The 27,973-nt window shown below is 39.5% G+C and overlaps 3 protein-coding genes across 6 annotated transcripts; 2 read left to right on the forward strand and 1 right to left on the reverse strand.

Moving 5' to 3' along the window:
- Positions 1 to 2,685: 2,685 nt before the first annotated feature.
- LOC137184258 (zinc finger protein OZF-like) lies at positions 2,686 to 5,863 on the forward strand. The gene is made up of 2 exons (XM_067591738.1): positions 2,686 to 2,950; positions 4,623 to 5,863. Exons 1-2 carry the CDS (start codon positions 2,788 to 2,790, stop codon positions 5,570 to 5,572), a joined length of 1,113 nt encoding a protein of 370 aa, XP_067447839.1. The 5' UTR covers positions 2,686 to 2,787; the 3' UTR covers positions 5,573 to 5,863.
- A 4,181-nt stretch (positions 5,864 to 10,044) lies between these two features.
- Positions 10,045 to 22,336, forward strand: dna2 (DNA replication helicase/nuclease 2). 4 transcript variants are annotated; one of them, XR_010928644.1, is made up of 26 exons: positions 10,045 to 10,414; positions 10,970 to 11,026; positions 11,298 to 12,264; positions 12,407 to 12,524; positions 12,847 to 12,996; positions 13,165 to 13,348; positions 13,664 to 13,812; positions 14,110 to 14,232; positions 14,512 to 14,758; positions 14,886 to 15,000; positions 15,386 to 15,542; positions 15,769 to 15,960; positions 16,074 to 16,316; positions 16,410 to 16,523; positions 16,730 to 16,839; positions 17,167 to 17,276; positions 17,433 to 17,561; positions 17,917 to 18,009; positions 18,229 to 18,422; positions 18,645 to 18,734; positions 19,020 to 19,233; positions 19,491 to 19,580; positions 19,697 to 19,882; positions 19,981 to 20,127; positions 20,680 to 20,839; positions 21,910 to 22,336. XR_010928644.1 is itself a non-coding variant. In XM_067591750.1 (25 exons), the coding sequence occupies exons 1-25, from the start codon at positions 10,385 to 10,387 to the stop codon at positions 20,731 to 20,733; spliced, it is 4,263 nt and encodes a 1,420-aa protein (XP_067447851.1). In that variant the 5' UTR covers positions 10,045 to 10,384; the 3' UTR covers positions 20,734 to 21,749. The 4 variants fall into 4 exon arrangements, 2 of the variants coding, with proteins under 2 accessions (XP_067447851.1, XP_067447868.1); XR_010928645.1 differs by having other exon boundaries at positions 22,167 to 22,336; XM_067591750.1 differs by lacking the exon at positions 21,910 to 22,336 and having other exon boundaries at positions 20,680 to 21,749.
- On the reverse strand, positions 22,058 to 27,932 carry LOC137184311 (phenazine biosynthesis-like domain-containing protein 1). The gene is made up of 10 exons (XM_067591851.1): positions 27,655 to 27,932; positions 27,322 to 27,421; positions 25,500 to 25,598; positions 25,131 to 25,240; positions 24,893 to 24,922; positions 24,621 to 24,709; positions 24,215 to 24,306; positions 23,791 to 23,874; positions 23,446 to 23,508; positions 22,058 to 23,238 (listed from the first exon to the last, which is right to left on the reverse strand). The coding sequence occupies exons 1-10, from the start codon at positions 27,736 to 27,738 to the stop codon at positions 23,126 to 23,128; spliced, it is 864 nt and encodes a 287-aa protein (XP_067447952.1). The 5' UTR covers positions 27,739 to 27,932; the 3' UTR covers positions 22,058 to 23,125.
- Positions 27,933 to 27,973: the final 41 nt, after the last annotated feature.

Below are 27,973 nucleotides of genomic sequence, written 5' to 3' on the forward strand. Positions count from 1 at the left end.
CAGCACACAGAGTGTCAGGATGTATATATCTCTGTATATACACAACAGAAGTATTCACAGGAGCATTGCCTGTGAACATATTCTGTCACAATGGAGAGGAGCAGGTGGACCCAAATGCAGGAACTGAATAACTTATTAGAGGTTAGGACTTAAATGCAGACAAGACTAATGAGGTGTGGAGGGAGCAGCTGAGGGGGAAAAAGAGAAAACAAAGGCAATAGCTGCTCTGGGCTGAGGACAAATGAAAAACAGAACTTCATCCATGAGTTAAAGTCCGCAATGTAATCATGAACAGTCCTCTCCATATATAAACCCTCATTCATCAAACTTAAACAAGTCACACTGAGCAAATGCAGCAAATAAACTTCATTACATTGCCAACCTTGAGACTTTTACCTTAAAGACTTGAAACATACATTACTGTTGACATAAACATGAACCAACAAGTCTGTCAAGCGGAGTGGCTTAAATATTAAGGCTGCATGTAACGACATGAATTGGATTGAAAGACAACTGTTGCTCCGAGTAACACATTTGCACTTAGTTTCTATGAGGGTCCATGTGTGGCGAGCGAAAGTATCTCAAGTGGTCTACAATATAATCTGCAGCCTCGCTTATCTGTCTTTCTCCGAGTCAGTCCAGTCTTAACAAAGAGAGTCTTGTGGCATCTGGTGGAGAACTGAGCCAGATTGTGACATATCCACTTTAAACGCTTTATTTTACTTCCTTGTTTTAATTTTACATTTAACAAACAGTTGAGAACACAAAGCAGATGTGAAACTCTATTGCTGTGCCAAAAAAACAAACAAAAAAAACAGTATGTATTTTTATTTTTACTTTGAGAATAGAGGTGTGAGGTCTGTACAGAATGAGCTGGCATGAACCTGTCATGTTGGCATGCAAAGTTTACATGATCTCTGCTCTGCTGTGTGTGTGTGTGTGTGTGTGTGTGTTGTGTGTGTGTGTGTGTGTGTGTGTGTGTGGGCCCCCCACTGGTATGTTATTGTCTGACCGTACTGAAACAGCAGACTTTAATCCTCACGTTTGAACTAACAATACCATGAAAGGTATTTCTGCTATTTTTCGAAGCCCTGACAGGGACACAGAGGACCAAGTAAATAGAAACAAATAGTGAAAATTAAGTAAAATCAAATATGATAGTAAATGATAATAAAATAAAGATAATCATCAAAATTGCATAAGACTTAAGCTAATTGATGACAGTAAACATTGAGAATGTTTGGGCCAGCTGTGAGTGACAGCATTGATGAGAGTATCCACTGGGGACTTGAGGGGGAAATGAAGAAAAAAGGGAAAGGTGAAATTTGGCCAAAAAAAAAAAAAAACATGTATCCCATTTACTGAAAGTACCAGTTAGTCTGTTTATCAGATTTAACAGAATAGATGATGTAAAAACAAGGTCGAGTATCAACACTTTCTGGCTGCAGCTCTAACTGAAGCAAACAGGACATCATTCATAATGTTAAAGTGTCAAATGGAAGTGTAGCAGTCATATCGTAGAGGCAGTTGACTGTCTTATGTCAGCTCTAAATTATCAAATTTATTGAGTTTTACCCTTAGACTCTCCATTTTTTTCTAGATATCTGCTGTCATCTCCTGGTCAGCTGCAGCAAATGCAAACTGCAAATCAAGGCACCGAATACATAAAAAATGTCTGTCTTGAGGCATTTATTTGTTTCTGACTCTGGGAAATTGGGAAAATCAGTAAAATTCCCCAAAACTAATCACACACATTTAGGCTATTCTATGTGATCTCTTTTTGATAACTAATGTAATAACTAATGTAATATTTTTTCACTTCCATTCACTGAGCCTCCCCTGAAACTGTTTGGAGCCTCCCTGGGGAGAACAAAAGCAGGTTAGCAATGGGTTTAAACACGGTCTGTCTGCCAAAGTGAAACCTAATTCTAAAGAGGAACAACTTTGAAAACTTCTGGCATAGGGCTATAAATGCTGTGAATATGTGTCATTGGTTCATGCTAAACAAACATGGAATAAATAAATGTTTCAGTGTTTTGTTTCATGACCAGTAGATGGCAGAAAAGCTGCATCATGCAGAAGGACTCGGTCCATTGTGCGCCTCAGTTTGTGTTTACAGCCTGTGTTGCCATGTCCGTTCATTATACGGAACTAAGCTTTTTCATCAAGTCATCCCGCAGGCCGCGGTTTTCTTGTATGTTTAACAGATTGTGTTCACCACATTCTTGTGAAGTTGTCATTGCTTTATTTGGGCCTCTGTCTGACTACTAAATAGCGCACGAAGGCGCACATATGAAACTGTCAAACTTCCTGACAGTTTCACCCACATGCTGCGTTTCTATCTTTAGTAAAAAGAAAAATTACCCTGCGCACATGTCTGCGAGTGGATTTTACATTAAATGGCATTTTCTTCCGCATGCCCGATCATATTTGCATATTTAACCCATACAGTCTTACTTCGGAAATAAAATAAAAATAAGGGAAAATAAAAGGACAGTGGAGCACAGTCCTACCAGCAGTCATAAATGTGAATCACCTGGCTCATTCAGTAGGATATCGATGGTAACAGGCCTACGAATAAAGCTTGATCAATGTTTTCATTACTGGCAAATAATCTCATATAATTTCACAGAGAGAGCGGGTGAGAGTCTTTTTGGATCTCTTTGGGGTCTGATTTTGACGACTGCTCGCTCTTCTCGCGACATCTGGCAACCCAGCGAGCAGCCGGCCTGCAGTCAGCCCGTCAGGATCAGGATCCGGACTGGAGATCTGCTTTCAACCGCGGAAATGTTCAAGACAGAGCAACTTAAAGCGCTGGTCAATGAGCGACTGAAAGCCGCTGCTGAGGAAATATTTAGCCTCTTTGAAAAAACTATTAAAGACTATGAGGAGGAAGTTTTCCGCTCCAAGCGGGAGATGGAGCAACACCGACAGCTGGCTGGGAGGACAGGTAACGACGCAGCACACTCAGGTTAACTTTAACCACTAAACAGCGCTGAAGCTGAGGAGACACACTCCTACTTTCACCACTGTGTGAGGATGTCTGCAGCCTTCAGTCCTCTGGTCCACTCCCTCAACTCTCAGCCCGTTACACGGGAGAGAAGTAGCGCCATTTTGCATCCCTGAACGTATCAGGAAGGGGATGCAAAATGGCTGTCGCAAAATTGAGCCACAGAACAGTTTTCATGTTACATATTAGAAACTACTGAATATACTGTAAAGACTATGATTTTATATGTATATGAGTACAGTGTGTTGTACGAATAAGTACAACTATGTCTACATATTTATCTCACATGATACCAGGAGGTTCAAAGCTTTTCCACATTTTCTTTTCCTCTCTGCTACTCCTCATGTGGATCAGTCAGGTAAGAGAGGACAAAGGGATGAATGGAGTAAAAGAGGACAGGGAAGCAAAAGTCATGTGGAACAACTATCTTATAAAAGATATCTTTTTTATTATGAATTGATCCTTTCTTTCTACAGATCCCTTAATTTCATTCACTGGAAATGAATGAAATTCCTGGAATTTTTCTGAGTAATATGCAGGTTAATTTTACAGACATTTTATAGAGAGGGTGGTGCAATTTGGTACAAATCATAAGGAAAAAAAGTGTTAAGTTGGTTTTGTTGGTAAGTGGTCACTCAGTTTTTAAGAAAGAATCTGATATGTTAATATGTAGTTTGACACAAAGCTACTTGTATAGTGAATTAGCTGATATGAAAGCATTTGTCTACTTTATTAAGAATTAACAGCTATGTATGAACCCAAATATAATGAATGGCTACTTACCAACTAAACCAACTTCACACTTTTTTCTGTTTCTTCACCACCCTTTATATAAAATGTCATAAAAATACCACCAAATACAAATTACTCTTAATTATGAATTAATTATTATGATGATGTTACCAATTAAGACAAGTGTACCATATTTTGCTGGTGTTACTACTAATAATAAACAGTGGGTAACACAGTGAGTAAACATTATGTCACACAAATAAGCTTGTGGCATGCTTTCTCAGATTTTGTGAATGATTTTTGTTTTAAGGCATGATCACAGGGGAGTTAACCTCTCATCATGTCAAGCTGCTTTCCTCACCTTCACTGTTGGGGCAGCAAAAGAAGAAAGCGATGGAGGAAAAGATGAGGGAATTTTGGAGCTGTGGGTTGTTAACAGAGACTCTGAACATCTGTATGATCAACTGTGATTGAGCCTCAGAGAGACAATTGAACATGAAATGTTGAATCCTTGTGGAAACAAGAGACTTTTTATCTTCTCCACTGTATCAAAAACGTAATGAACCACAACCCCAAGACTGATGTACATATCAAACCATGAAAACCCAGAACAGTTTTTATGCATTTATGTGCACAGAACAGCATTACAAAGAAACACTCACAATAGACCCTTTCATATCACAAATAGGCAGCTGTCAAAAGATAAATGTTGTGCTGTGCAAAGAAAAACCATCCCAAGTTCGTCTATATTGCATATTATAATACTATTTTAAGAATAACATACCTTTGTCAAGCTCCCTGTTAAGTATATACAAGTCAAAATTTGTATTTGATAAAAAATAATGCCTACATTTCTTTTCTCCTGTGTGATACTGTCCAGCCTCCATGCAGCTCTCTGTCAAGGAAGTGGACGCTCCCTCTGAGCAGCAGCACTGTGAGAAAAGGACCGATCTGGGAGATGATGACCAGGAGCCTCAGCAGATCAAAGAAGAACAGGAGGAACTGTGGACCACTCAGTCGTGTGAAAAGCTGGAAGAGGCTGATACCAAAGACTCAATGTTCAATATAATTTATGTGCACAGAAGTGACAAAGACGGAAGACAGTCCTCACATGAAAGCCACCATGTTGAACATAAAGAGGGAGACGCTTTGCCCAGCAGCTCATCTGAACATCTCAAAGCAGAACCGGATAAAGAAGCAACCAGTGACTGCCAGATGAGTGAAGATGTTGATAGCGACGATGACTGCAGGGACAGCGGAGGACTTCACTCAGGTGTAAACAGCAAGAAACCGCAGGGAGCTGGCGAGATGGTAGACAGACCGTACACCTGCAGCGTTTGCAGCAAGAATTTCAGGATTAAATCCATTCTGACTCGCCACATGAAGACACACACAGGAGAGAAACCCTACATCTGCAGCGTCTGCGGTAAAAGCTTCATTCAGCGTTCCTATCTGCAAACGCACATGAACTCTCACTCTGGACAGAAACCGTACACTTGTAGTTTCTGTGGCCGAGGATTCACGCAGGCTGGAAACATGAACGCCCACATGCGAATCCACACGGGAGAGAAACCTCACAGCTGTGGCGACTGTGGAAAAAGTTTTAGAGAGAAAGCAGATCTCATCAAGCACACCATCATTCATACTGGTGAGAAACCGTACAGTTGCTCCGTATGCAGTATGAAATTCAGCACTCAGTCTAATCTAACGCGCCACATGAAGACTCATTCAGGGGAGAGGCCATACAGTTGTACTGTTTGTGGGAAAAGATTCATTCGGCGCTCGCATTTAATTATTCACATGAAGACTCACACAGGGGAGAGTCTCTAGACTCTGGTTAAATATTTATGACTGTTCTGTGCTGTTTATTTTATTATTTTACATGCACGTATCAGTTTGTTACAGTTTAGTAATGAAATAAATGTTGTACAAACCATTTTTTAATGTCACTGCTGTACAGTTTTTATACTATAGAGTCAAACACTTTATCAACAAGTTGTAATACTGTATCTTTCTCCAGGTGGCTTATTGATTTGTGTTAAATGTGGCCCTTAGATGAACCAGTCATACAAATACACTCAAGAAATAAAGAAAGGGAGCAATTTTTATCATCATGACTCATTCTACTTGTAGTGGTTCCAGTTTGTTAGTAGTTGCCCTTTTTCAAATTAATGGATGATCACATGGTTTTACTATCATTTATGTAAAGTTTTAAAGGATAAGGCTGGCAATATTTTTCTATATCTCTTATTGTTCACAAAGCAAAACAGTGTCTTCCCCCATTCTTCACGTCTTTTCACAATGATGGAGGTCATTATGAATCCATAGAGATGGTTGATGAAAAAATTAAATTTTGAAAAACTATAATGAAAATGATCAATTCCATTTCCCAAAGTCCAAGATGCAACCTAAAATGTCTTGTTATGTCCCAACCAACAGTCCACAACTCAAAGATATTCAGTATACTGTCATAAACTAGATAGACTAAAGAAACCGGCAAATATTCACATTTAAGAACCCGGAACCAGATAATTTTAGCATTTTTTCTTTAAAAAAATGACTCAAAATGATTAATCGATTATCCAAAGAGTTCCCAGTTAATTTTCTGTCAATCGACTAATGAATTAATTGACTAATTGCAGCTCTAATCAGAAGGTGGTACATGTTAAATAACAGGCTTTAAACATAAAGTTCAGACAGGCAGGAAATATAACAGACACTTCTCTAAGGCACAAACTGTCAGATGTAATAAAACATCACAGAGAGCCTACGCTTGAGTAGCAAGTTAAATGTGGTTTTATCAGCGTCACTCCTGGCAGTGATGTTCAAGCAATGACATCAAACATACTCCTGGTGTCTGTTTGGAGCTTTGATTTGTTTAGATTGAGTTGGCATTTTTGATCATATGTTTGTTTTTATCTTTGTCATATGTGTTGATTTCTAATGTAAAGGTTCAGCAAAAGCTGTCACTCAGAACAGTTAAAATAGAAAGTTCAAGTTTACTTGGAACCAAAGGACAAGACAAAAGTCAAGCAGGCAGTGGAGATCAGACAAACTTGTCCAAAATGAATCAGGCCAGAGAGCTGGAGGCCAAAAGGCTGGGAGGCAGAGAAAATGGCTGCTAATGTAAAAGGCAAATAGACGATTTGGCGATTTAAACTTTATTTAAAGGAAATGGGCTGATATATATGCTGGTAGGCTGAATGGGACAGTGGGAGCAGGTGTGCAGGTGATGGGGAACGGCAGGAACGCAGAGCGTAACTGCAGGGCAGGTGAGAGTGGCAGGGCCTGAAATAACAGGAAAGTTAGTACTTTTGACTTTGACTTTTGTGTGTGACGTGTAGCTTTACACACTGTCTAAGAAAGAGACATAAAGTTATCACAGTTTTCCTACGATTTTGTCCAGGTAAACATTCCCTGGATACAGATCAAGTTAATTACACCAGATTTTAATGTAATAACAAATGTTATGACATTTTGACAGCATAGACTGTATATAAATATACATATGCTCTTTATATACAGTCTATGATCTTGAGTGGCAGAACTGGCTTTTTTTCTGTCAACTGTTTCCCTATTTTTGTATTTTAAATGTACGACAAAGCGACAATAGTTTGTTAGTGTGTGTGTGAAGCTGATCATAAAAAACATCAGTACAAACAGAAATCCATAAACCATTATGTTTATAGTGAATAATTAACTCTTTTAAGTAGATAGGACAGCCATATAAGTTTTAAAAGGAACCAGCTCTCTCTATCATGACCCTCCAAGGGCAAAGGTCAGAGCACAGAAAGGTGTGAGGGCTGTTCAACTTCAAACCATATTAATCACACATAAACATTTTATTTCCTTAATTACAAACTTTATCCTCTTACCAAAGTATTTCCTGGTTCACATTAAAGACAAAGTGATTTGGGATTTTCAGTCAGAACTCTGGAACTTGAGCATCTACAGCAATTGTCTCAGATACTTTTTTATTTTTATTTTTTTACATGAGAGAAAGATCACAGACATCCTCACCTACCTGAGGAAATACGATTAGTAAACACTCTACATTGAACCGAAATAGCACAACACATCCTTTTATGAAGACGCAATAACTTCCTAATGTCCTCATCATACTGCAGTAGTATTTATTTGTTCGCTGAAGCTGCAGAGAGCCTCAACAGGCTCCAGTGGGTTAATAAATCTGCAGTTTAAATTTTCCAAGTTTATTGTGGCTTTATAAATAGTATGGTTTATTCTATTTTCTGTACACTATGTTAATTTCTGTAAACTTAAGTGAATGTGTTAAATAGTTGCTTTCTAGTGAAACCTGAAGAAACATAATATATGTTTTAGTGAGCATCAGGTCTCATAGACTATGACCTGATGTGTGTAATATTTCACAGGCTGTAGATAAAAATAGGTTGGCCATGAGTAAGCAGTGTTTAATCATGTTTAATGACTCCAATTCTCTAAAGCAAACGAGCCCTCATTATTCAATTAAGTTGAAGGTATTTAAAAACTGGATTTACTCAGCTCAAAATTATGGTACCACTCTCTAATACAGCACCATTAATAAAGGGTTTTAAGTTGTAATTACTTCTTGGGTTTATTGAGTAATAAAATAAAATATGCAGATCATTTGCAGCCCTTTTCTAGAAATAAGTGGTCAGATGTATAACCAGTCAAACGATTAATAAATTAATTGTCAACCATTAACAAGGTGACAGTTTCTAATGCCTTTATGAAGGGTGACTTATCAGAAAGTTATTATTACTTTCTTTTGGATACTATGCCTCAAAGATAAGATGTTTGCTTAATGTCTGGGGGAGAGGGCTGATCAGTGAGGCATTTAAGATGACCCAAGTAATGTGGGCTTGAAGAAAGCACATTTTACAATCAGTAGCTCTGTTATGGAGTAGAATACGTTTTCTGACATAATGAACCCCCGAGAGACGCTGTGGTGCCAGAAAACACAAAAGCCATCAGTAGCATGATAGTGGTTCTGTTCGTCTCGGATGATGGGCTACTGCTTCCCGGAGGCACCTGAGGCTGTTTCAACAACATCAAACAAGTGATGAAAATTGTTTTTTTTGTTGTTTTTCATATGTAGCATATCATCATCATCACATGTAGCATTTAATCTCCACAGGGCCACATCAAGGTGCACTGATGGCTCAACTAAGAAAAACAACGAGGTGCAGAACTGCATCATTAGATTTTATAACCACTTTTCCCAACTGACAAATAGTTTCTAGTCTGTTCTCTTCTTCACCTCCAAACTATCCCTAAAACATTTAATAATAAAACATGAATATACCGACTCCTCTTGCTAACAACAAGAGGGAATTTAAACAGCTAAAGGATTTTAATTTCATCACACTTTTAAATATTTTTTTATTCAGGTCTGCTACTATGTCAGTCATTGTTAAGAGACAGACTTTGCTCAGTAGGCTCAGTAGGCTGTCACTGACAAGATTTCATTTGACATTATTTTGTTTACTTATTAATATCATTGTGCAAAGTTAATCTGCTGATGAAGGCCAAGAGGTGTCACTGAAAACTTCCACAAAAAAAAACAAACAAAAAAAAAACAACAGTAAGGGACTGTAATTTATTTAATTATTTATCTTTTGTCAAACTGTTATTTCCATGGTCAAGAATGAATCCCGTAAGCTATAAAACCTGTTTTACATGCAAATAGGAATTATAGTGTCACTACTTAATGAAAAAAAGTTAGCCTAACTGTCTGATGATCACAATCCATTTATTGTATTATCAGTATATGCAGTTATACTTTTGACTCGTCAGATAACCTTTTAGAGATTTCACTGTGATCATAGTGCTATGGTCATGTTTATCTACAGTCGGTCATGCTGTTAACCAACAGAGGGCGACATGATGGCTGCATTCCTCGCCCTCTTAAAAATGGGTCGAGTCTAGAGGTAACCCTGGATCTGCGTAGGATCTCGCGAGAGCGATCGTTTAACCCAAAACATGATCTTTCCCTAACCCTAACTGAGTGTTTTTTGTGCCTAGCCGCTGCATTACCACGTCATAAAACACAATTATTTTGTTCAATTTAAAACAAAGCACACAATAAAGGAATAAGGCGTACAAATCTCGCGATAGTTATTCGCAAATCTAGGATTACCATCTGGACATTCCATGAAGACCCGCCCTACTCTGCCTCTGATTGGCTAGTACTCGTTGCCATTGTTGGTTTGGTTCGGTTTGGTTGGGTAGGTTACGTCGGTCAGAGCCAATCAGAGGCAGAGTAGGGCGGGTCTTCGCACAATTGATAACGCCCGTAAAACGCCCCGAAAACAGTCTGTCAGCGGATGTACTCCTGACGTCATTTCCATTGCGGGAAGTAGAAAATTTGGCGCCTCAGACTTTTAAACTGCCTCCAAACACTGGAAGAGAAAAGAGCTGAATGATGATCAAAATGAGTACAAGCCCGGTGGTTTTAACGGGAGAGTAACGGTAGCTAACGCCGGACAGTTAGTGAACAGTCTCCTGCTTGTGGAGATGCGGAGTCGTTTGAAATTAAACAGAATAAACTCTCTTCAGCTAGCTGTAGCTGATGCCGGTGATCCGTTGATAAACAAACATATATAATTCCACACACCTACCTGTGTTTTAACCTGAGCCACCATGCACAGGACCAAACTGAGGAAACCCAAGGTGAGTTCAGTAAGAGAGTTGTTAATTGACACACCAGCCTCTAATGAGGCAGAGTAATGTCTCCCGCTAAATGTGACGCACCTGTCATCGTTATTAACTCAGCTGTGCGTCTGACTGGTTTGATGGGTTTCACTTGATCTCTCATGTGCAGTCATCTTTTGTTTTTCTGGGCAGCAGTATTATGTGAACAACATTGTGTATGGCTTATCAGGTAATATTAGTGTTCATTCATTCATTCATTCATTCATGTGCAGAGCAGTTTAACCACCAACTCCTGTAAATGAAGAGCAGAGGTTATATATCGCAGTTACCAGTTAACCACAAACGTGCTTAGTTGTCGGTTTTAGGAGGTAATGTTGATTATATCAAGACCCTCTATTAAATCTGAAACCCACCAAGATGTTAATGTTGAGCGAATGTGCTGCCGTTTAAATCATTATGCTCTGTTTTAACATGCAACTGTGGTGGAAAATAAACACATACCACCTGTGAAAAGCTACAGAAACTTAGTGATTGTTGAATTCTGGTTAATCTCTGCTTTGTGGTTTTTTTCAGGTGACCCCAGGAGGGCAGAAGAACATCTCAACCTTCTTTTCCACTCAAAACCAGAAGGTAGGTACAACTATTTATTTCAATTAGTTCTTCTCTTTGCTGCATCTTGTTCCTTTGTGTATCTTTCTCTTTTCTTGTAAGACGGCTGGACAGAAATCAGATTACAATGTTTTTGACTGGAGCAGAAAATTACACTTAAGATATATTAACATATTGTTATATAAAAAAACTGAGATATATATAGTCATATGTCACAATACTGTTACATTGACTCTTCTACCTCCAATTTCTTTGCTCAATATGTTTTGCATGTTTGCTTTGATGCTTTCAGGACTTATCTTCCACAAAACTGTCAGTAACTGGCGTTGCTCTTGCCAAGACTGAGCCACAAATCAAAGATGAGGAAGTCTTTATGTTCAGAGCCCATTCTCCCTTAAAGAGGAGTATCCTTGGGAGCCTTGAGAACATCCTTCCCTCCTCACCAGATCTCCTCCTCTCTGTGCCTGAGACCCCCAACAGTCAGATTAGGCTCTCTTCCTCCAGAGAACCAGGTCAACTGAGCCCCCAGCCCAGCAGAGAGGTGGCGAGCCAGGGGAAGCTCGGCCAACTGTCCCCCATCTGTCGAAGTCCCCGCTCCAAAGGGTCAAATGTACGGAGAGTAATTACTGAGGAGGGAGGAAGAGCCAAGAGGGAAGAGGGATGTTCTGGCTCCTTGAAAAGACTCTTCAGCCCTCCTGAAGAGTCCCAAAATGCCAAGAGACCAAGGACTGCCAATCCACCGGCACAAAGAATTCTGAGTCCCATAGCTAACGGCATAAAAGTAACAAGGCCTGTGATTGGGCCTGTGAAGAAACCTCAGTTTTCCAGTGACAAGTCTAAGAGGTCGGAGGGTCAAAGCTTGGGGCTCGGTCCCTCCAGAGGCAGTGAAGTGGTCTTTAATGACAACAGAAAGAACACGACATTGCACAACAAGTCTCTGCACTCTTTGAGGGCGCAGACACAACAACAGGAGGAAAGAGATAAAGATGAGAGAGATTCTGGTTTCACTGTGATTACGGAGCAGAAGGCGGCTGAAGGGAGCGCCAGTGAAAGGCCATACGCTCGTCTGGATAAGGACACTCACACTCTAACTGCCAACATGCACAAACCCAGTGCACAAGCAGTCACACCTGCACCGGAGAGGAGTACAGAGGAGAGAGAGGACGACCTAAACGAGAAAGGGGCTGCAATAACAGCTGTGATATCATCAAAAGGAGACAGAGGCAATGTGACATCATCGGATCAAGAGAAAACTGGAGGTACAGTGGTGCACAAGGATCAAAGCTGGGGTTCGAACTGCCACCTGCCATGTTATAATTATGATAATTGATCATGATATAATTATTGTGATTATTATGTCAAATATTACAATATGCTATGCTATCCCCCTCCCCAAACAAGGAAACGCAGGAGTGGCGTCAGCGTGTCATGTAGAAGAGATGATGGACGAGAACTGGTTTGCAGAGCAGATGGATACCAGTGAAGGTCTCAACATGGAGGATAAATCCAAAAAAACCCGGTAAGATACACATGAACCTGCTGGCTGGTGGTGTTACTGTGGAGTTTGATCAGGTCAGGTGATTTGGTTTAATTTCAACAGCATGCCAAGGTGGTGCATGCTGATAAGCTTTCTATATTACAGTGTCAGTTTATCACTCTATGGGAAGACATTAGCTTCATTGTATAAAAAAATGAGAAACTGGAAAATGATAATGACACCAAGGCATATGATTATTTTTCTAGGTTAAAAAATTCAGTCAGATTTTATAAAAATTATGTGTGACAGATGATTGGAGGAAAAAAAAAATATGATATGATAAAACTCCTCTTTGTTCCTGCAGCAGAGTACCAGACCATGTGATCCTTTCTGGAGGCCCTAACAACCGCTACTGGGTTTTGGATTCGGAGGAGAGGCCGGGTCACAAAATACTGACTATCTCATGCTCTAAATCTCTGCATCCGACTGAGACATGTCTGCTGAGAGATGGATGGTAATAATGTGTGGTTGGGCCGTCTGACCCGGTCACATTGTTTTATTCAGTTCCTTATTTTCTTCATGTCTTTTATCACACATGGATGATGTGCTTTTACATGGATGTTTGTCTGTAGTGGTTGGGGATCCTGCATGTAACATGATAATTCCTCCACTGTGTTTCCAGGGAGATGACACCCGTTAGCCGTGGCAGTGTGGTGCATCTGGAGGGCCACTCTGATGATGGATCTTGGTTAGTGGACAGGGAGCAAGGCTTCCTGGTTTTACTTCCTGATAGCCTAATCTCAGGCACCAGTATCTCGAGCTCCATCCGCTGTATGAGGCGTGCAGTACTGGGAGATATGTTCAAGGTACGTTTACGACCTTTTTTTTCTCCTTTTGATTGACGGTGTAACTGTTACATTAGGATGTGTTTATTTTTGCGTATTTTTCATTAAAATCTATGTTTTGAAGCACACAGTACTTAAAAGGCATTAAGCTAACATTATGCAATAGCCCTGCAATAAAAAATGTCAAAATGTAAAATGACTGAAGTTTTGATGTAACTCTGTGGTAACCGTAAATGACAAAATATGGTGTGTGTGTGTTTATGTAACACATTATACACACACCCTAATAACATAACATGATGCCTTTAAACTAAATCTGTGTTTGCTGTGATGCAGAGTTTTGACGGTGGCTCAAAGCAGATGCTGAACGGCACCATGGTCCATGAAGTCTTCCAGAGAGCAGCTACAGCTAAAGATTTCTCTCTGGAGACCCTGTCTAAGCTGGCTGACCAGGTCCTGTGCAGTCCTCAGCACCTGGGAGACATGTAAGTGTTAGATTATATTCTGAATCCATCCATACTCATGTCTGTCTGTAGTGTTGTCTCACAGCAGGTGCTGCAGACCTTTTTCATGACTGTAATGATTTTAAATTTAGAAAAACAGCACTTAAATGAAAAAAATGGCAGGAAAGCACCGCACAGTTGGTTTGTAATGACATTTCTAGGAATTGATGGCAGGACACCAAACATTATTTTGCATCATGAGTATCACCTTTTCACTTGTTTGTACACATATTATTTGCCTCGCTCAGTTATCTTTGTGTTTCATCCGTGTGTCTCTAGGTACAGTTTGGGTGTATGTCAGGAAGAGATGAAGCAGGAGCTGCATGATTACCTGCCACCACTGGAGCATTGGGCAAAGGAATACCTCAGCTCACCAACACCAAAAGCCATCAGCCTCAAAATGTATGAGCACACACAGTGCTGCAGATTTATTAACAAACTTAAGCTCTGCAGGAGTCTGATTGTTTTGTGTCCATATGTCATATTAATCGGTGTAATAAATGTGCTATCTCATTTTTGTTTTCTCTATTCTTGACTAAAAAGCTGTCAAAGGTGAGACTTGTTATACTGAGGATATTTTTGATCACAGTTTAAAACTTAATGACCTAAAACCATTGTGAAAAAGGGTTTTGTCAGCTTAAAGAGCTGATTTTATGTCCTTCTCTGTCTCCATGACCTCAGCCCTAGCAACGGTGGAGCTCCAAGCAGGTGGCAGGACCCGGCAACTGTTGTCACGGTTACAGAGCTGGCAGACATAGAAGAGAACGTGTGGTCACCACGATTTGGTCTGAAAGGGAAAATTGATGTGACAGCACAGGTTCGAATCCAAAGACCACGAAACGGCAGTCACAAAACCCCAGAGGAGAAGACCGTCCCCCTGGAGCTGAAGACTGGAAGAGAGTCAAACTCAATAGAGCATCGCAGTCAGGTTGGTGGACCGCTCAGCTAGGCAGACACACACGATGTAGAATAGTTAGGTCAGATGAAACAGCAGGTTTACATTGTTCCTGGCAAAATTTAATCAAAATGTTCATATACATATGTTTTTTTTCTAGGTGATTCTGTACACTATGATGAGTTTGGAGAGATATAATCCTGCAGCTGGCTTCCTACTTTACCTCAAGACTGGCAACCTGCACCCTGTAGTGGCCAGCCACATGGACCGCAGAGGTGCTTAAACCAACCTACCCAACACCAGTTGTGAAAAATTACTGCAAAATATGTTTTTTTTTTTTTTTTTAATCATCATTAATAATAATAATTGTTGAATTTTGGAATATTTTGCAAACATGCTAAACAATATTTAAAATTTAACTTGAAAGAAATTGATGAGCAGCTGTAGTTGCACAGAACTTAATGGACGAAAGCTGTTTATTTAGCAAAAAGTAGACTTACTTAATTTCATATTTTGTTAAAATCCCATACAGCAGAGATGTATAAAAGCTGTGTTTGCACTGATTATAGCGTACACTAAATGGTGTCTGCTTCAACAACACCAGGTCTTCTTTAACTCTTTCAATCAACTTAATTTCTTTAAACTCTTTGTTTATCTCAGAGCTGCTGAAGTTGAGGAACACCTTGGTCCATTACATTCACAACTGTGTGACGAAAGAGGCTGAGCGAAGCCGTTTGGCTAGACTTCCAGACATCCTGACAGACAGAAAAACCTGCCAGTATTGTCCTCAGAGGAGAAACTGTGCCTTATATGAGAGGTAAACCTTTTTAAGACTGTTTTTTTTTTTTTTCAGTCACTGAAATCTCTTAATCATCAGCAAGCAAGGGACACTTTTTGAGTGAGGCTAATTGCAGTTTTGAGGAGGACTAGATGGGAGATGATGAGTTTAAATCATTGTCTCGTCAGGCTATTAATTCCTCTTCTATCTTCTCCTCTTCTTCTCTTGTCTTCTGTCTCGATATCTTCCTTCACCGTTACACCAGGGCTCTGGATAGTAGCTCTGCAGACACCTCAGAGGATGTTGTGCGTGACTTCCTGCAGCAGGAGACTGGTCACCTGACTCCCTTACAGCTGAACTATTTTTCTCATTGGCTGTTGCTCTGCTGCCTTGAGGCTGCCACCATGGAGACTAAGAACGGCCGAAAGCGTGTGTGGCTTCAGACGGTCGAGGAGAGGTACGAGGCGTGACTCACAAATCTAGACCTTGTAAACACGGATATAGTCTTTGGCTTACATTGATAGTTCCAGATCCTTAGTTCACAGTATTTGCTCTGACCTGTGTTTCCAGCGAGAAGAATGGAAGCTGTGTGGGGAATCTGCGCCTCAGTGGCTCAGTGATCGTCCAGTCTGAAGGGGTTTTCCTCCATCGTTTCCAGCGAGGTAGTGTAGTCTCTCAGCAGGGTATGGCCAGCGGCGGTCTGGCCAGCGGGGATCGCATTGTTCTTAGCGACCAGAAAGGTCGTTTTGTTGGCCTGGCAACAGGATTCCTGTGTGAGGTCAGCAAGACATTGATCAGCTGCGCTCTGGACAGGTGAGAACAAATCTGCCATTTGAAGTTTTCCACCCAAATAACAACATATGAACAGTATTTTCATTTATTTTGCTGTTTTGATGTCTGTTACAGAGACCTGTCTAAGTTCAGTGGTGTTTCCTTTCGGGTGGACGGTGATGAAGGTGTGGTGGGCCTCAGTACTCACCTCAGCAATGTCTCCAGACTGATGGAAAGCTGTCAGGACAGGTGGTACTATAGTATACAGTATTAAGTTATGATGATATTATATGCATGTAACTGTAAAACGGGCTTATCCCTTGCAAGTTAACAAGATGACAGTCTAAACAACAGCCTTACATATTCTATGTTAGGTGTTTCTTGTGTGAAATTCACTATTGATGTTGTTCCTGAAAGTATTTCAGGTTTTATTTAATGCATGTCTGTCTGTGCAGTGATCGACTGAGGGAGTTGGTCGTTGACCTTCGTCCTCCAGAGTTTATTTCCAACCTCAGTTCTGTTCTGCCCAGAGAAGCCAAAGACACTGTGGCCAACATCCTCAAAGGTGACAGTGCCACTCTGCTGTTACTCTATTCTGCCTGCCTCGTGTCCTTTCCTTTGTCCTCTTCTTTTTTTCAGCTTCGCTCTACTCTACACTCTACTGCTTATTAACAGAGAAAAACACTATGAATAAGCAACTTGATGAGTCAGCATGATGCATACCTCCACACATCCCTGGAAAATGTTTTAGTAGACACTGGAGTTGCAGTTTTCTTTTATTTCATTGCTACTCAAACATCTATGCTGTTAAACATTTCATAACTGAAGTCCTCCTCAGGTAACAAATCTTTTCTCTGTGTGTGTGTGTGTGTGTGTGTGTGTGTGTGTTTAGGTCTCAACAAGCCCCAGAAGCAGGCCATGAAGAAGGTGTTGTTGTCTAAAGACTACACGCTGATTGTCGGCATGCCCGGCACAGGCAAAACCACAACCATCTGCACCCTGGTAAACTTGTAACCATGACGACCTGTTGTAACCATACTTTAACCACAAACCAACATTATCCTCTATCCATCTCTTTCACCCACCACCTTCCTCTTACTAATTCTCTGTTATCTCTTTCCTTCTTGCTCTTTGACTCTTCCTCACTTTTCCTCTCAGGTTCGCATCCTACATGCATGCGGGTTCAGCGTGCTGCTGACCAGCTACACTCACTCTGCGGTTGACAACATCCTGTTGAAGCTCAAGCGTTTCCGGGTCGGATTTCTGCGTCTGGGGCAGGGACAGAAGGTGCGTCCTAGTTTGACATCATTGTGTGTAAAGTACAGTAAATAATTAGTCTACTGGCCTACTTTTATTTTATAGAGTTAAATCCACACTGTCATTCCTTAGAGATAAAATCACGGTTTCTGACAAAATAGTAATATATGGAGGATGGACAAATCTGTGCTTTATTATGTTATGCAATAGTCTGTAATCTGAATTTTTGAAATGTTAAAGTAATAGTTGACCCCAAACTGAAAATTCTAAGAGAAGCTTAGAGGAGGGCTCTCTTATATTGTTCCCTTCTTACAAGATGTCCTTGTTCTCTCTCATCTGTCTTTATTTCTTGTTTTTTTTTTTAATTTTCCACCACTTTCTCCAGATACATCCAGACATCCTGCCGTACACAGAGGAAAGTATCAGGAGGAAAGGAGTTCACACTCTATCAGAGCTGGAGCAGCTTTATAACAAGGAGGTGAGGAGTTTGTTTTGTTGGATATAACAACTACAAATGTATTACTTTTACACTTAAATCAGCATTACGTATTTAGAATATTTACTTTTTGTTCAAAAGTTTTTCCTGCTATAAGATATTTCACTTGTTTTCATCACAGATTATGTAATTTGCCTTAAAACATTAAAATAAGTTAATGTTTTATCATTCAACTCTTTTTTTCTCTCTCTCTTCTATTAGCTGGTAGTGGGAACTACCTGTATGGGAATCAAGCACCCCATTTTTTCACGTCGCCGATTCGATTTCTGCATCGTCGATGAGGCGTCACAGATCAGCCAGCCTATCTGTCTGGGACCGCTGTTCTACACCAAGAGATTTGTTCTGGTTGGAGATCACCAACAACTGCCACCAATAGTACAAAACCAGGAAGCAAGGTAAAGGGGAAAAATAAAAAAACTGTTGCCTTAAGTGGACCTATTGTCATTATTGTCTTCATCAGGTTAAAAACAACACACTGTCAGTCTTCACATTAAAATAGATTATTTAAAAGTGAGGGTTCAGCATGTAATCAATTAATTAATCCAAAAAAAGAATAAAGAATAGAATATCCATAGAAATTTCACTCACTGAATCCCTTTTATTTATTTTTTCTCCAGGTCTCTTGGGATGGATGAAAGTCTTTTTAAGCGACTAGAGTTTCATAGTGAAGCAGTGGTTCAACTCAATGTACAGTACCGGATGAACAGGTAAACTTACATACACAGATAACTCTTAACTGCTAACAATATTTATGCAAATTAATGGAGCTTAAAACCATTTTGTCAGAATTAATATGATTACAGTAAACTACATTATGAACCTGCAGTGAATAAAATCTGAATTTACTTTGATCTTTAGAGAGAAATGTTTATAGCTGCTCTGTCGTACTTTAGCATTGCAGAAAACACACTATAACTACAGAGCAGTATGGAAATAGTTGGACAAACAAAAGGATTCCTGCTTCATGACAGATGTTTGCTCTGTGTTTTCAGACAGATAATGTCTCTCAGTAACTGTCTGATGTATGAAGGCCGGCTGGAGTGCGGATCAGAGAGGACGGCAACAGCCCTGCTCACTCTGCCCTTCCTGCCCTCTGTCCAGTCGGAGCTTAGTTCCTTTTCTGAGATTCATCCCCAGCAGGACCTAGCATGGATACAGGCCACGCTGTTGCCTAGCAACCCCGTTTGCTTCCTGGATTGCTCAATGGTTGGTAGAATATACAGTACACGTCAAGCTGTAGTTTTAGAAATGTGTTGTTTGGATAGAAATGAGTCAAGAGAACAGATAGTTGATGCTCCACGTGGGCCATCTACACCTTTTTAAAGCATTAAGACTATATTAGTCCCCAGTGCTTTTTAGTAGAGGGTTAAAGAGCTGAAATTAGCTGCTGTAATTATCGATGAAAGTGGTTTAATTGAAGCAAGATTGTTTTGCTTAAGAGTGTTTTTTTTTTTCTCCTTAAGATGTCAGCATTGGAGTCAGTGGAGCAGGGAGGTGTAAGCAATCACACTGAAGCTGCCCTCGTACACATGCTACTTTCACTGCTGATAAAGGTACACCTGTTGCCTGCCTAATGCTCAAGTATTTGTGACATGATGCAATGAGTTTTTAGGTTCTGTTAATGTTGTTTATACTAATTGCTGTTTATATTTCTTTTTTTTTTCTTTAGGCAGGCTGTAAGCCCAGTGATATAGGTGTTATTGCCCCCTACAGACAGCAGTTAAAGAGTATTACTGCTCTGCTGCAGTCCTCTGCTTTCAGCGGTGTAGAGGTGAATACAGTGGACAGATACCAAGGACGGGACAAGAGTGTAATTGTGTTGTCTTTTGTCAGGAGCACTGCAGAGGAAGGAAATGTAAGTGTTTCTCTTCCTTTCTCCCCGTTTTGACACACTTTTTCCTGAACAAGTGAGTAGAAACCTGATCTGATTCTCTCCTGCATCTCGATTCATAGCTAGGAGAGCTTTTGAAGGACTGGCGTCGCCTGAATGTAGCCATTACCAGGGCTAAACACAAACTGTTGATGGTGGGCTCTGCCTCTACGCTACGACGCTACGCACCTGTGGAGAAACTACTCGATCATCTCCAGAAAGAGAACATGATATCCTTTTTAAAAATACAACTTTGTCATACCACAGAGAATTTCTTTCATTTGCAACCAGAAAATTAGATATTCTTGCTTGACTCTATCCCGGTACATCAGTGCCAGGATGTTGAACACATAAAAAACAGTGTTAATATATCCTTTAGCAGTCACAAATGCAACTGCAGGTAAGAGAGCCATTACTAATATAATATTACACTTTAAGAAAACATCCTCTACTTTTTAAATGAAGTCAATTCAATGAATCTTTTATTTACAGAGTTAATTTATATAGTGTCTATCTTTGTGGATTTATCATATTTAAATCATAGTTACTTCACAGGCTGATGCAGAAGATTCTTAATAAGTTCTGCACAGTCCGAAGTTTATGTAATGTCATCCTTCTTCCAAACGAATGATGGAGGCTAAAACACTGCTTGTATGCAGTCAGTTTTTTTTTTTGTTTGTTTTTTTTTAATGAACACTTCACCTTTGTTCTTGTGGCATATTTTCTGTATGTTTCATATCTTCTAGATCTACAAATCTCTTTTTCCTGAACCCTGACTTCACATTATCCAGCTCCCTTTAGCTGCCCACAAGGCCTTGCCCAGCATGCACCTGTGATAGAAGTCCGTGCCAGTGGCTGTGGACCACTCAACTGGGCACCACATGATCTGTCAGGAGGCTGTGATCAAACAGAAGCTGCAAAATACTTGTATCCCAGCCTGAGGTACAACACAGCAGGCATCTGTTCAGAATCTAGCCGTTGCAGTCCTGTCCATCGTTAATCTGTCATATGTATATTGTGTAACTGGATTACATTAGTTATACAGGACTAGGGTCTAAGATAGGGGCCCTACTTCTGATCTGTACTACACTGTTGAAACATTGTGGGTTTTTATAATAGAGTAATTATACAGGAGAGCTTCTATTATACAAAGCACTTGTAAATGAATGTGTCTTTGTGTGTTATGATACTGAAAATAAGCACATGCCATTCAGTATAATTCAACAGAACATTTTGTCAGATTGCTCAATGGACATTTTGGGTCCTACTGTATTTATTGAAAAGTATTTATACAGACACAAGTAGAGAGGAGTTTGAAGCTGAAAATCTAGACCTCAACAAGCTTTGTAAGCCATTATTGAGGCCACAACACTTGAAACGTTCCAGTTGTAAAGGTATTAGTAATTAATGTGTATGCTGTGAAACACTGAAAAGAAGAAGGAAGTGAGATGCTAAACTGCTAAACTACACAAACCTGAACTGTGTCCATCAGGTGGTCATATTTAGGGTACAATCACACAGCTGAAATGTGTTGAACTGACACTGATGGATTATGGCACAGAGCATCAAACCTCAACTTAGACTGGTCTCTCTTCACAAAGTTAGACCAAATACCTCTGTCAACACACTGTGACAATATGTTATGTTGGGTATGATTATTGATACTTTCACAAGTCTTGCGCACACAAAACCGCAAGTCATCAGTAATGTGACTATGGAGCCCAAACAGGTAGATTTATCCGTTGTTCATTTCACTCAGCTGAAACAATAGTAACAGTCAGATAAGCTCAAAGTTGTGTCTCTTAACTGTAATACAGACTTTAAGACAAATAAAATAAAATCATCACTTGAATGAGAAAGTGTGTCCAAACTTTTGACTGGTACTGTATATCACAATAACTACAATCCAAAATGATTATATCACTATATCTGTATTGCATATTTTCCACCTCAAACCTCAACTTTGTTTTTATAAAGAATGAGGTGACAGCTGAAGTGTGTCATTTATTTAGTAGACTGGCTGTAGATGACTGGACCATGAGAAAAAGAGACATTTCTTAGCACATCAACAGTACTTGATCCCAACCTGTGGAAAAGAAACTACACTGACCAACAACAACAAAGATGGAAATTGAAGGAAATGGAAACGGCAAGCTGGGATATGGTGTATAAATTATTTATTTCTGGTTTAAGAGCATCATATTGTGTGTAACAGCAAAAAAAACTCAGTGCTTTGAGTCATCTGTCTTATTCCTTTGTGTTTTTGCAGAACAGGCCAACAGACCTAAAGCTGCACTGAGGCAGAACAATTACAGAGGAAACTACCTGGTATCATGATAACCAGTTAAAACTCTTTACAGGCAACCACTAGAAACAATATTCTGCTCAAATAATTTGGAAATGTAATCTCCTGCTAATAAATTACAGTATGCTGATTAATTGATGACTATTTTTTAAATTTAAATTCATTACTGTGACCGGTAGAGCTACAATTAATTGATTTATAGATTGTCGAAATCAATCTGCAACTATTTTGATAATTGATTCATTGTTTCAGACATTTTTCAAACAAAAACAAATATTTGACTGTTCCGGCTTCTCAGATGTGAAGATTTGCTGTTTTTCCTTTTTCATATATGACCATTGATTGAATATCTTAATATTTTAGACTGTCAGTCAGACAAAACAAGCAGTTTGAAGACTTCACTGTGGCCTTTGAGAAATTGAGAATGCCGTTTTTTCACATTTCATAAACAATTAATCGACTAATTGAGAAAATAATTGTCACATTAATTGACAATGAAAATAATTGTTAGTTGCAGCCCTAATGACCCGAGTGTGTCCGTTAACGCCACCAGGCTAACTTTATGTCTGTCTACCATCTGTTTAACTTAACACAACCTTTGATTTGACTTTTTGTGTGGGTTTTTTTTTTAATTTTTTTTTAAATATTTTGTACTTTTATGTATTGTAATTTTGCCTTATGTTTTGTCTTACGTGAACGAATAATAATAAAAATCCTGACAAAGTGTGAGATGTTCTTTCCATCCTGTAGTTTGTTTTCACACTGAGTCATGTTTCATTATCAGATTAACCGCTATGAACTGAAGTCTATTTTTTTTTCCCCTTTATGTAAACCATTTTGTTTTTATCAAATGATGCAAAGCCTCTGTCTGCTTCTCTGCTGGTACATAGTGACTGTCCCCACTGGTTTACATGTGTCTTCGGCTACACTGTGATTGTTCCCTTCAGTACAGTGACAACCTGTCCCGCTATGTTGATTCTTCCATCGTCCCTCACTTCTAGTTCCAGCTCCCCACCTCGACTGGAGCACTGGTAAGCTGCATAAACACACAGGGGAATAACATGAGTGTCAGCATAGTTTAGTAGTAATGGGTATATGTACAGTAGTGGGAAACAACATGCTGACCTCTAAACTACATGTTTTTAGGGTTTAGTAAGAGACTTTGCCTCTGTAACCTGGTTAAATTTTACTGTCTTAAGAGTTGTGGTAATGTCAACAATGTGGAATTAGTTTTATTAATTACCCAACATTTTCTTCTTTCCAAGTTTCTTAGACCAGTAGCCACCAAGGACAGTGTGGGCAGAACCTGCAGGACAGAAAGGACATAAGACTGGAAATTTGTTGCACAATTTACAGGTAAATCTCAAATAACACACTGAACATTGAGCAACTACATGACATGAGTGCTAGACATCTGAAATGATTTTTATGTGTTTGGACCTATTTCCTAATACCTAAATGTATAACCCAAATTACACAAACACAGTACAATTTTATGTAAAAATTGTAAAAAAAAAAAAAAAAAAAAAAGTCATTTTGTCAGAAACATGATTATAATTGTTATTTGAGGGGAAAGCATTCATCCTACCAGTGACAGGATCCTCTGGAATTCCAGCCCATGGAGCAAAATATCTGGAGTAGAAGTCATATCCTGGCTGGCATTCTGGAGATCCTGAAGTCAGACATACAATCATTTTAAGGAGAGGAAGTTTGATTGATTGACTGTGGCTTGTAGTTTTCATCATGGGCTGTTCTCAACAGAGGTCTGTTAACATGCAAGATTTGCCGTACAAACCCTCAGTGGGCATTGAAATGCAAGAAATAGCTTAACTAATGAAGGCTTTAGCATCCAAGCAACAAAAAGCTGTTACATCTTTCTTAAAGATTCTTCATGGTTCACGTTTCAGTGATACTTACTTACTTACGCCACAAACATCAACAACCACCCTGGTCTAGCTAGGCAATCTTTTTTGTTTGTTTGTTTGTTTGTTTGTTTTTTTAGCTTGGGTTACCTTTCATGGTGATGATTAGTCCTTTCACTCTTCCACTCTTCTCACTGCTTTGAAGAGCGACAGGGTCGACTTTCAGACTGGTTAGCACTGACCTGGAGACAACATACATGCAGCACATATGGATTTAGAAAATAGACAAGTTTGTGTCTGGAAGGTCGGCTGAGGGAGCAACCGGCACTATGTCCCTGTTTTATCCTGTGGTGCTGCTCAAGGACCAATATGAGACTCAGCAATACCCAAGTGTGACGGTGTGTAACTGAATAGATGTTACCTCTAACATACTGTACATTTGATCCATTCTTGACTGTCCTTAGTCTTAACTTATCATTTGAATAATCAGTTAGCAAGTAATAACCTCTTCTCTGTGTGTGTGTGTGTGTGTGTGTGTGTGTGTGTGTATTGTAACCTGTCACAGCTGTCAGCCAGTCTAACCAGCAGTTTCTTAGTGTTGGAGTTCAGATAAACATCCTGGACTGGGTGATCTCCTACTGCAGTCTGTATCACACATGCAAAGGCAGAGACATGGTGTGCACATGTAAACACAAGAATATAATCACACTGGCACATATTGTACATATAGACGAGTTCATATGAGCAGCAAAGCAGGAGTCATTGCTGTAAAACATGACGACGCCCGCAGAGAGAGGAGGTGTCTATTTTATAATTTGTTTTACTGACCTTGATGATGTCTCTGAACCCACTGGGATCCTGAGCAAACGAGGTTCAGAAAGAAAGATTTAAGAGTGAGAGCATTTTGTATTCTTCTTCAATATTTGCAAAGTTTCTAAAAAAAACTTCTTTTGGAAAATCTTGCTGTCACTCTTTGGCATGAATACACATTTTGAGACAAATAACTGCCAGGATTGCCTGGTCCTGCAACATTGTCCAGTTGTGTTTATCTGACTGTATATTGTACCTCCTGGGTGGGTGAGTTGAGAGGAAAATCCATGACAAAGCCTTCCCTGTGATGGGTGACGAGCAGATCTCCACTCCTAGTCTCAAACACCACTGTAGGATTGATGTTATCTAACAAATTTAAAATATACACACGTTATGCACAGAGGCTAATAAAACAGGTTTACTCAATTATTAAGATGTTACTGACTAGTGTGGGTGTATTTGTGTAACGGTACTTTATTCACCCTTGTATTAAGCTGCATTGTGTATTACATGTAAAGGCTTCACAGTATCAGGGCAGCTTATGTTCAGATACAATTACAAAAATATTTACAAGTGGCTTCCAGTTGAATAAAAGTGATGTGTGGGTGGGTGTATTGCTTCTTACTCTTATACTGGAACAGCACTGCTGCAGAGGCCAGAGTGGCGTGACCGCACAGGTTCACCTCAGTGGTCGGTGTGAACCATCGAAGGCAGAACCTCGATGCTGTTGATGGTGTCACAACAGGCACTTTAACACTCATAACACTTTAAGAATTTTTTTTAAAAAACCTTGACCTATAAAGGGAAGTTTATACCACCAGTTCTCACATTGAACTAAAAAACCTGTGTGTTGTGTTAAAGTGTACAATCTGTAATTCTATAGCTGCAAGCAAAGTGTCTACCAAAGAAGTTATATTTAATTAAGTCTAAATAATCCTGATTCTGGGGTGACTGCATGAGATCAGTTTTTTTGGTATAAATGCAAAGTAATCCTATTTGTTATTAGGACGCATACAGTTTATCCTGGTTAATTAAATTAAAGACAAATGCCATGTTTGCAATTCAATTATTTTCAGTTTGCTTGATAGGAAATTTACCTTTTTTCTTTATTTAGAGGGGTTTATTGGATTGCATATACAGTGTGAGACAGCAGGTTACTGTTCTCTTCCAGAGTGTATAAACAGTGTGACAATAATTTCATCATAAAATTATTTAAAGTTTATTTAAGTTGTATATAGTTAGCTTGGTTAAAATATCAACATACATATAAGAGATTCTTCAGCTGTGTGTAAATGACATGGACACTGCTCTGTGCAGCTGTACTTGTGAAACACTGGGTGACTGCACACTGCTATTTTTATCTGTGACAGCTAATGTCATTGTTCTTGACGTTCCCAACAATGCAAGTCTTAGCTGTGTGTTGTTACCTGTCAGACTGCTGAGGACGTGTTTTTTCAGCCTGTGCCCACATGGCTTTAGAACAACACACAGAGGCACACGGCTGTGTCCTTTCATCCGCAACCACAGTATCTGACTTGTTATTCCACCTTTTATTCCTTTATAGACCCTTTATTACCTGCAATAACTTTCGTGTGTATTTTGACTCTTATTTAAATAACTGCTTCAGTCAGCAGTATCAGTTTAGTCAGTAGATGTTTGAGTCTCATCAGTGCATCTGGATGCTCCAGTTTCTATTGTGAAGACATAGTAAGTGTAAGTTTTCTTCTTCTTCCAGGCAGATATGACCTGCGCTTTCTTTTGTTAGTATTCCTTATTTTAGTTGTGTACCTGTTTAAACAGCAGCTGTGCTTGTGTACTGTACACACAACACATTTAGCATATTTTCTATATTCTTTTTATCTTTATCTTTTTAAATTTCCTGTGACTAATAATGGTCCCCAGAGAATCATAATATTTATAATCATATCATCATCAATAATCACAATGTTTTTTGGTGACCACATTATCTTTCCTCCAGCATCATCAATGCAATTTTTAAAAAATAACCCTAATAGCAATTTTGAATTTAGTGATTTAATTGTTTGCTCTGTAATGCCGTCCTAATGCCAAAATGTAAATTTTAGCCCCATTAGTGTGAAGGCTCTAATAATAGTAAAATCATGTTGTTTGTTCCATCCAGCACTTTAATAATGTCAGGTATAGTCAGTGTTGCAACATACATAGGTCACTAGTAGGTACATGGATATTTCTTCTTGTATTTTATAGTTAACACATAGTTAACTGTATTGCAGCAGTCTACTTTCCTCATTTTAATCAACAATAATACATGAGCAATGCATAGATAAAGGTGGCGGTCAGCATTGGGGTAATCTCTAAATGAAATGCTAACCTGTCCCAGAAATCCTTGTGACAAATCTACACTGATGGTTCTATTGAATAAATGAAATAATGGTAATAATATAGGTCTATATGGTATCTTATCTGACCCTTGGAGAAATCGTCAGAGGTGTTGATCCTGGTGACGAAAGCAGTTTCTGACAGGTTAATCTCTGTTGCTATCTTCTGATACAGTTCATCACTCAGCTCCTGTTAGAAACACATGATACAGAAATCTTTGTGACGTATAATCATACACTTTGGTACATACACATAAATGCAACATGTGACACAACCAAAACTTTGCTGACTGATTCCCTATAATATGATGTTTGAACAAACAACCAACACACGCAGGTAGATGACTTTTTCAGTGCATGGCCTAACGCGGGCCGTCATGTCGCCTACTGTATCTGTCGTTAACCCTTTAAAATCTTACTCACATGCATCAGCGGACAAACTGCAGCCGGGTTTCCCTTGAACGGTAAATTGGTAAAAGCGTCAAGCGTAAATACTGGGATCTCCATTCTGAAAATGGCTGAAAATGTAACGCAGTGTTCAGTAGGGACGGTGGGGTTTGACACAGTTGGCCTCGATGGACTTTCGACCCAGTCTGTTTGGTTTCAGCAGTTTTCCCCTCAGCTGAAACCAAACAGCGCTTTCACTGTCCGGGTTGCCAGATTTTCAAACCATGTTTTCAGCAGCATGACTGTCCAGTGTTCAGACGCTTTGTGTGGGAGGCCAGTTTGTCATATGTGCAGC

Source organism: Thunnus thynnus, chromosome 1, assembly GCF_963924715.1.
Source record: "Thunnus thynnus chromosome 1, fThuThy2.1, whole genome shotgun sequence".
NCBI classification, from domain to species: domain Eukaryota; kingdom Metazoa; phylum Chordata; class Actinopteri; order Scombriformes; family Scombridae; genus Thunnus; species Thunnus thynnus.

Coding starts and splice junctions, on each gene's coding strand:
- dna2 (XM_067591750.1), top strand. CDS start 10,385: ATGCACAGGACCAAACTGAGGAAACCCAAG. Junction 12,997..13,164: donor TGTCTGCTGAGAGATGGATG/GTAATAATGTGT, acceptor CTGTGTTTCCAG/GGAGATGACACCCGTTAGCC. Junction 15,543..15,768: donor AACTGTGCCTTATATGAGAG/GTAAACCTTTTT, acceptor CCGTTACACCAG/GGCTCTGGATAGTAGCTCTG.
- LOC137184311 (XM_067591851.1), bottom strand. CDS start 27,738: ATGGAGATCCCAGTATTTACGCTTGACGCTTTTACCAATTTACCGTTC. Junction 24,923..25,130: donor TCAACTCACCCACCCAGGAG/GTACAATATACA, acceptor TCGTTTGCTCAG/GATCCCAGTGGGTTCAGAGA. Junction 23,509..23,790: donor TCCAGAGGATCCTGTCACTG/GTAGGATGAATG, acceptor TCTGTCCTGCAG/GTTCTGCCCACACTGTCCTT.
- LOC137184258 (XM_067591738.1), top strand. CDS start 2,788: ATGTTCAAGACAGAGCAACTTAAAGCGCTGGTCAATGAGCGACTGAAA. Junction 2,951..4,622: donor ACAGCTGGCTGGGAGGACAG/GTAACGACGCAG, acceptor GATACTGTCCAG/CCTCCATGCAGCTCTCTGTC.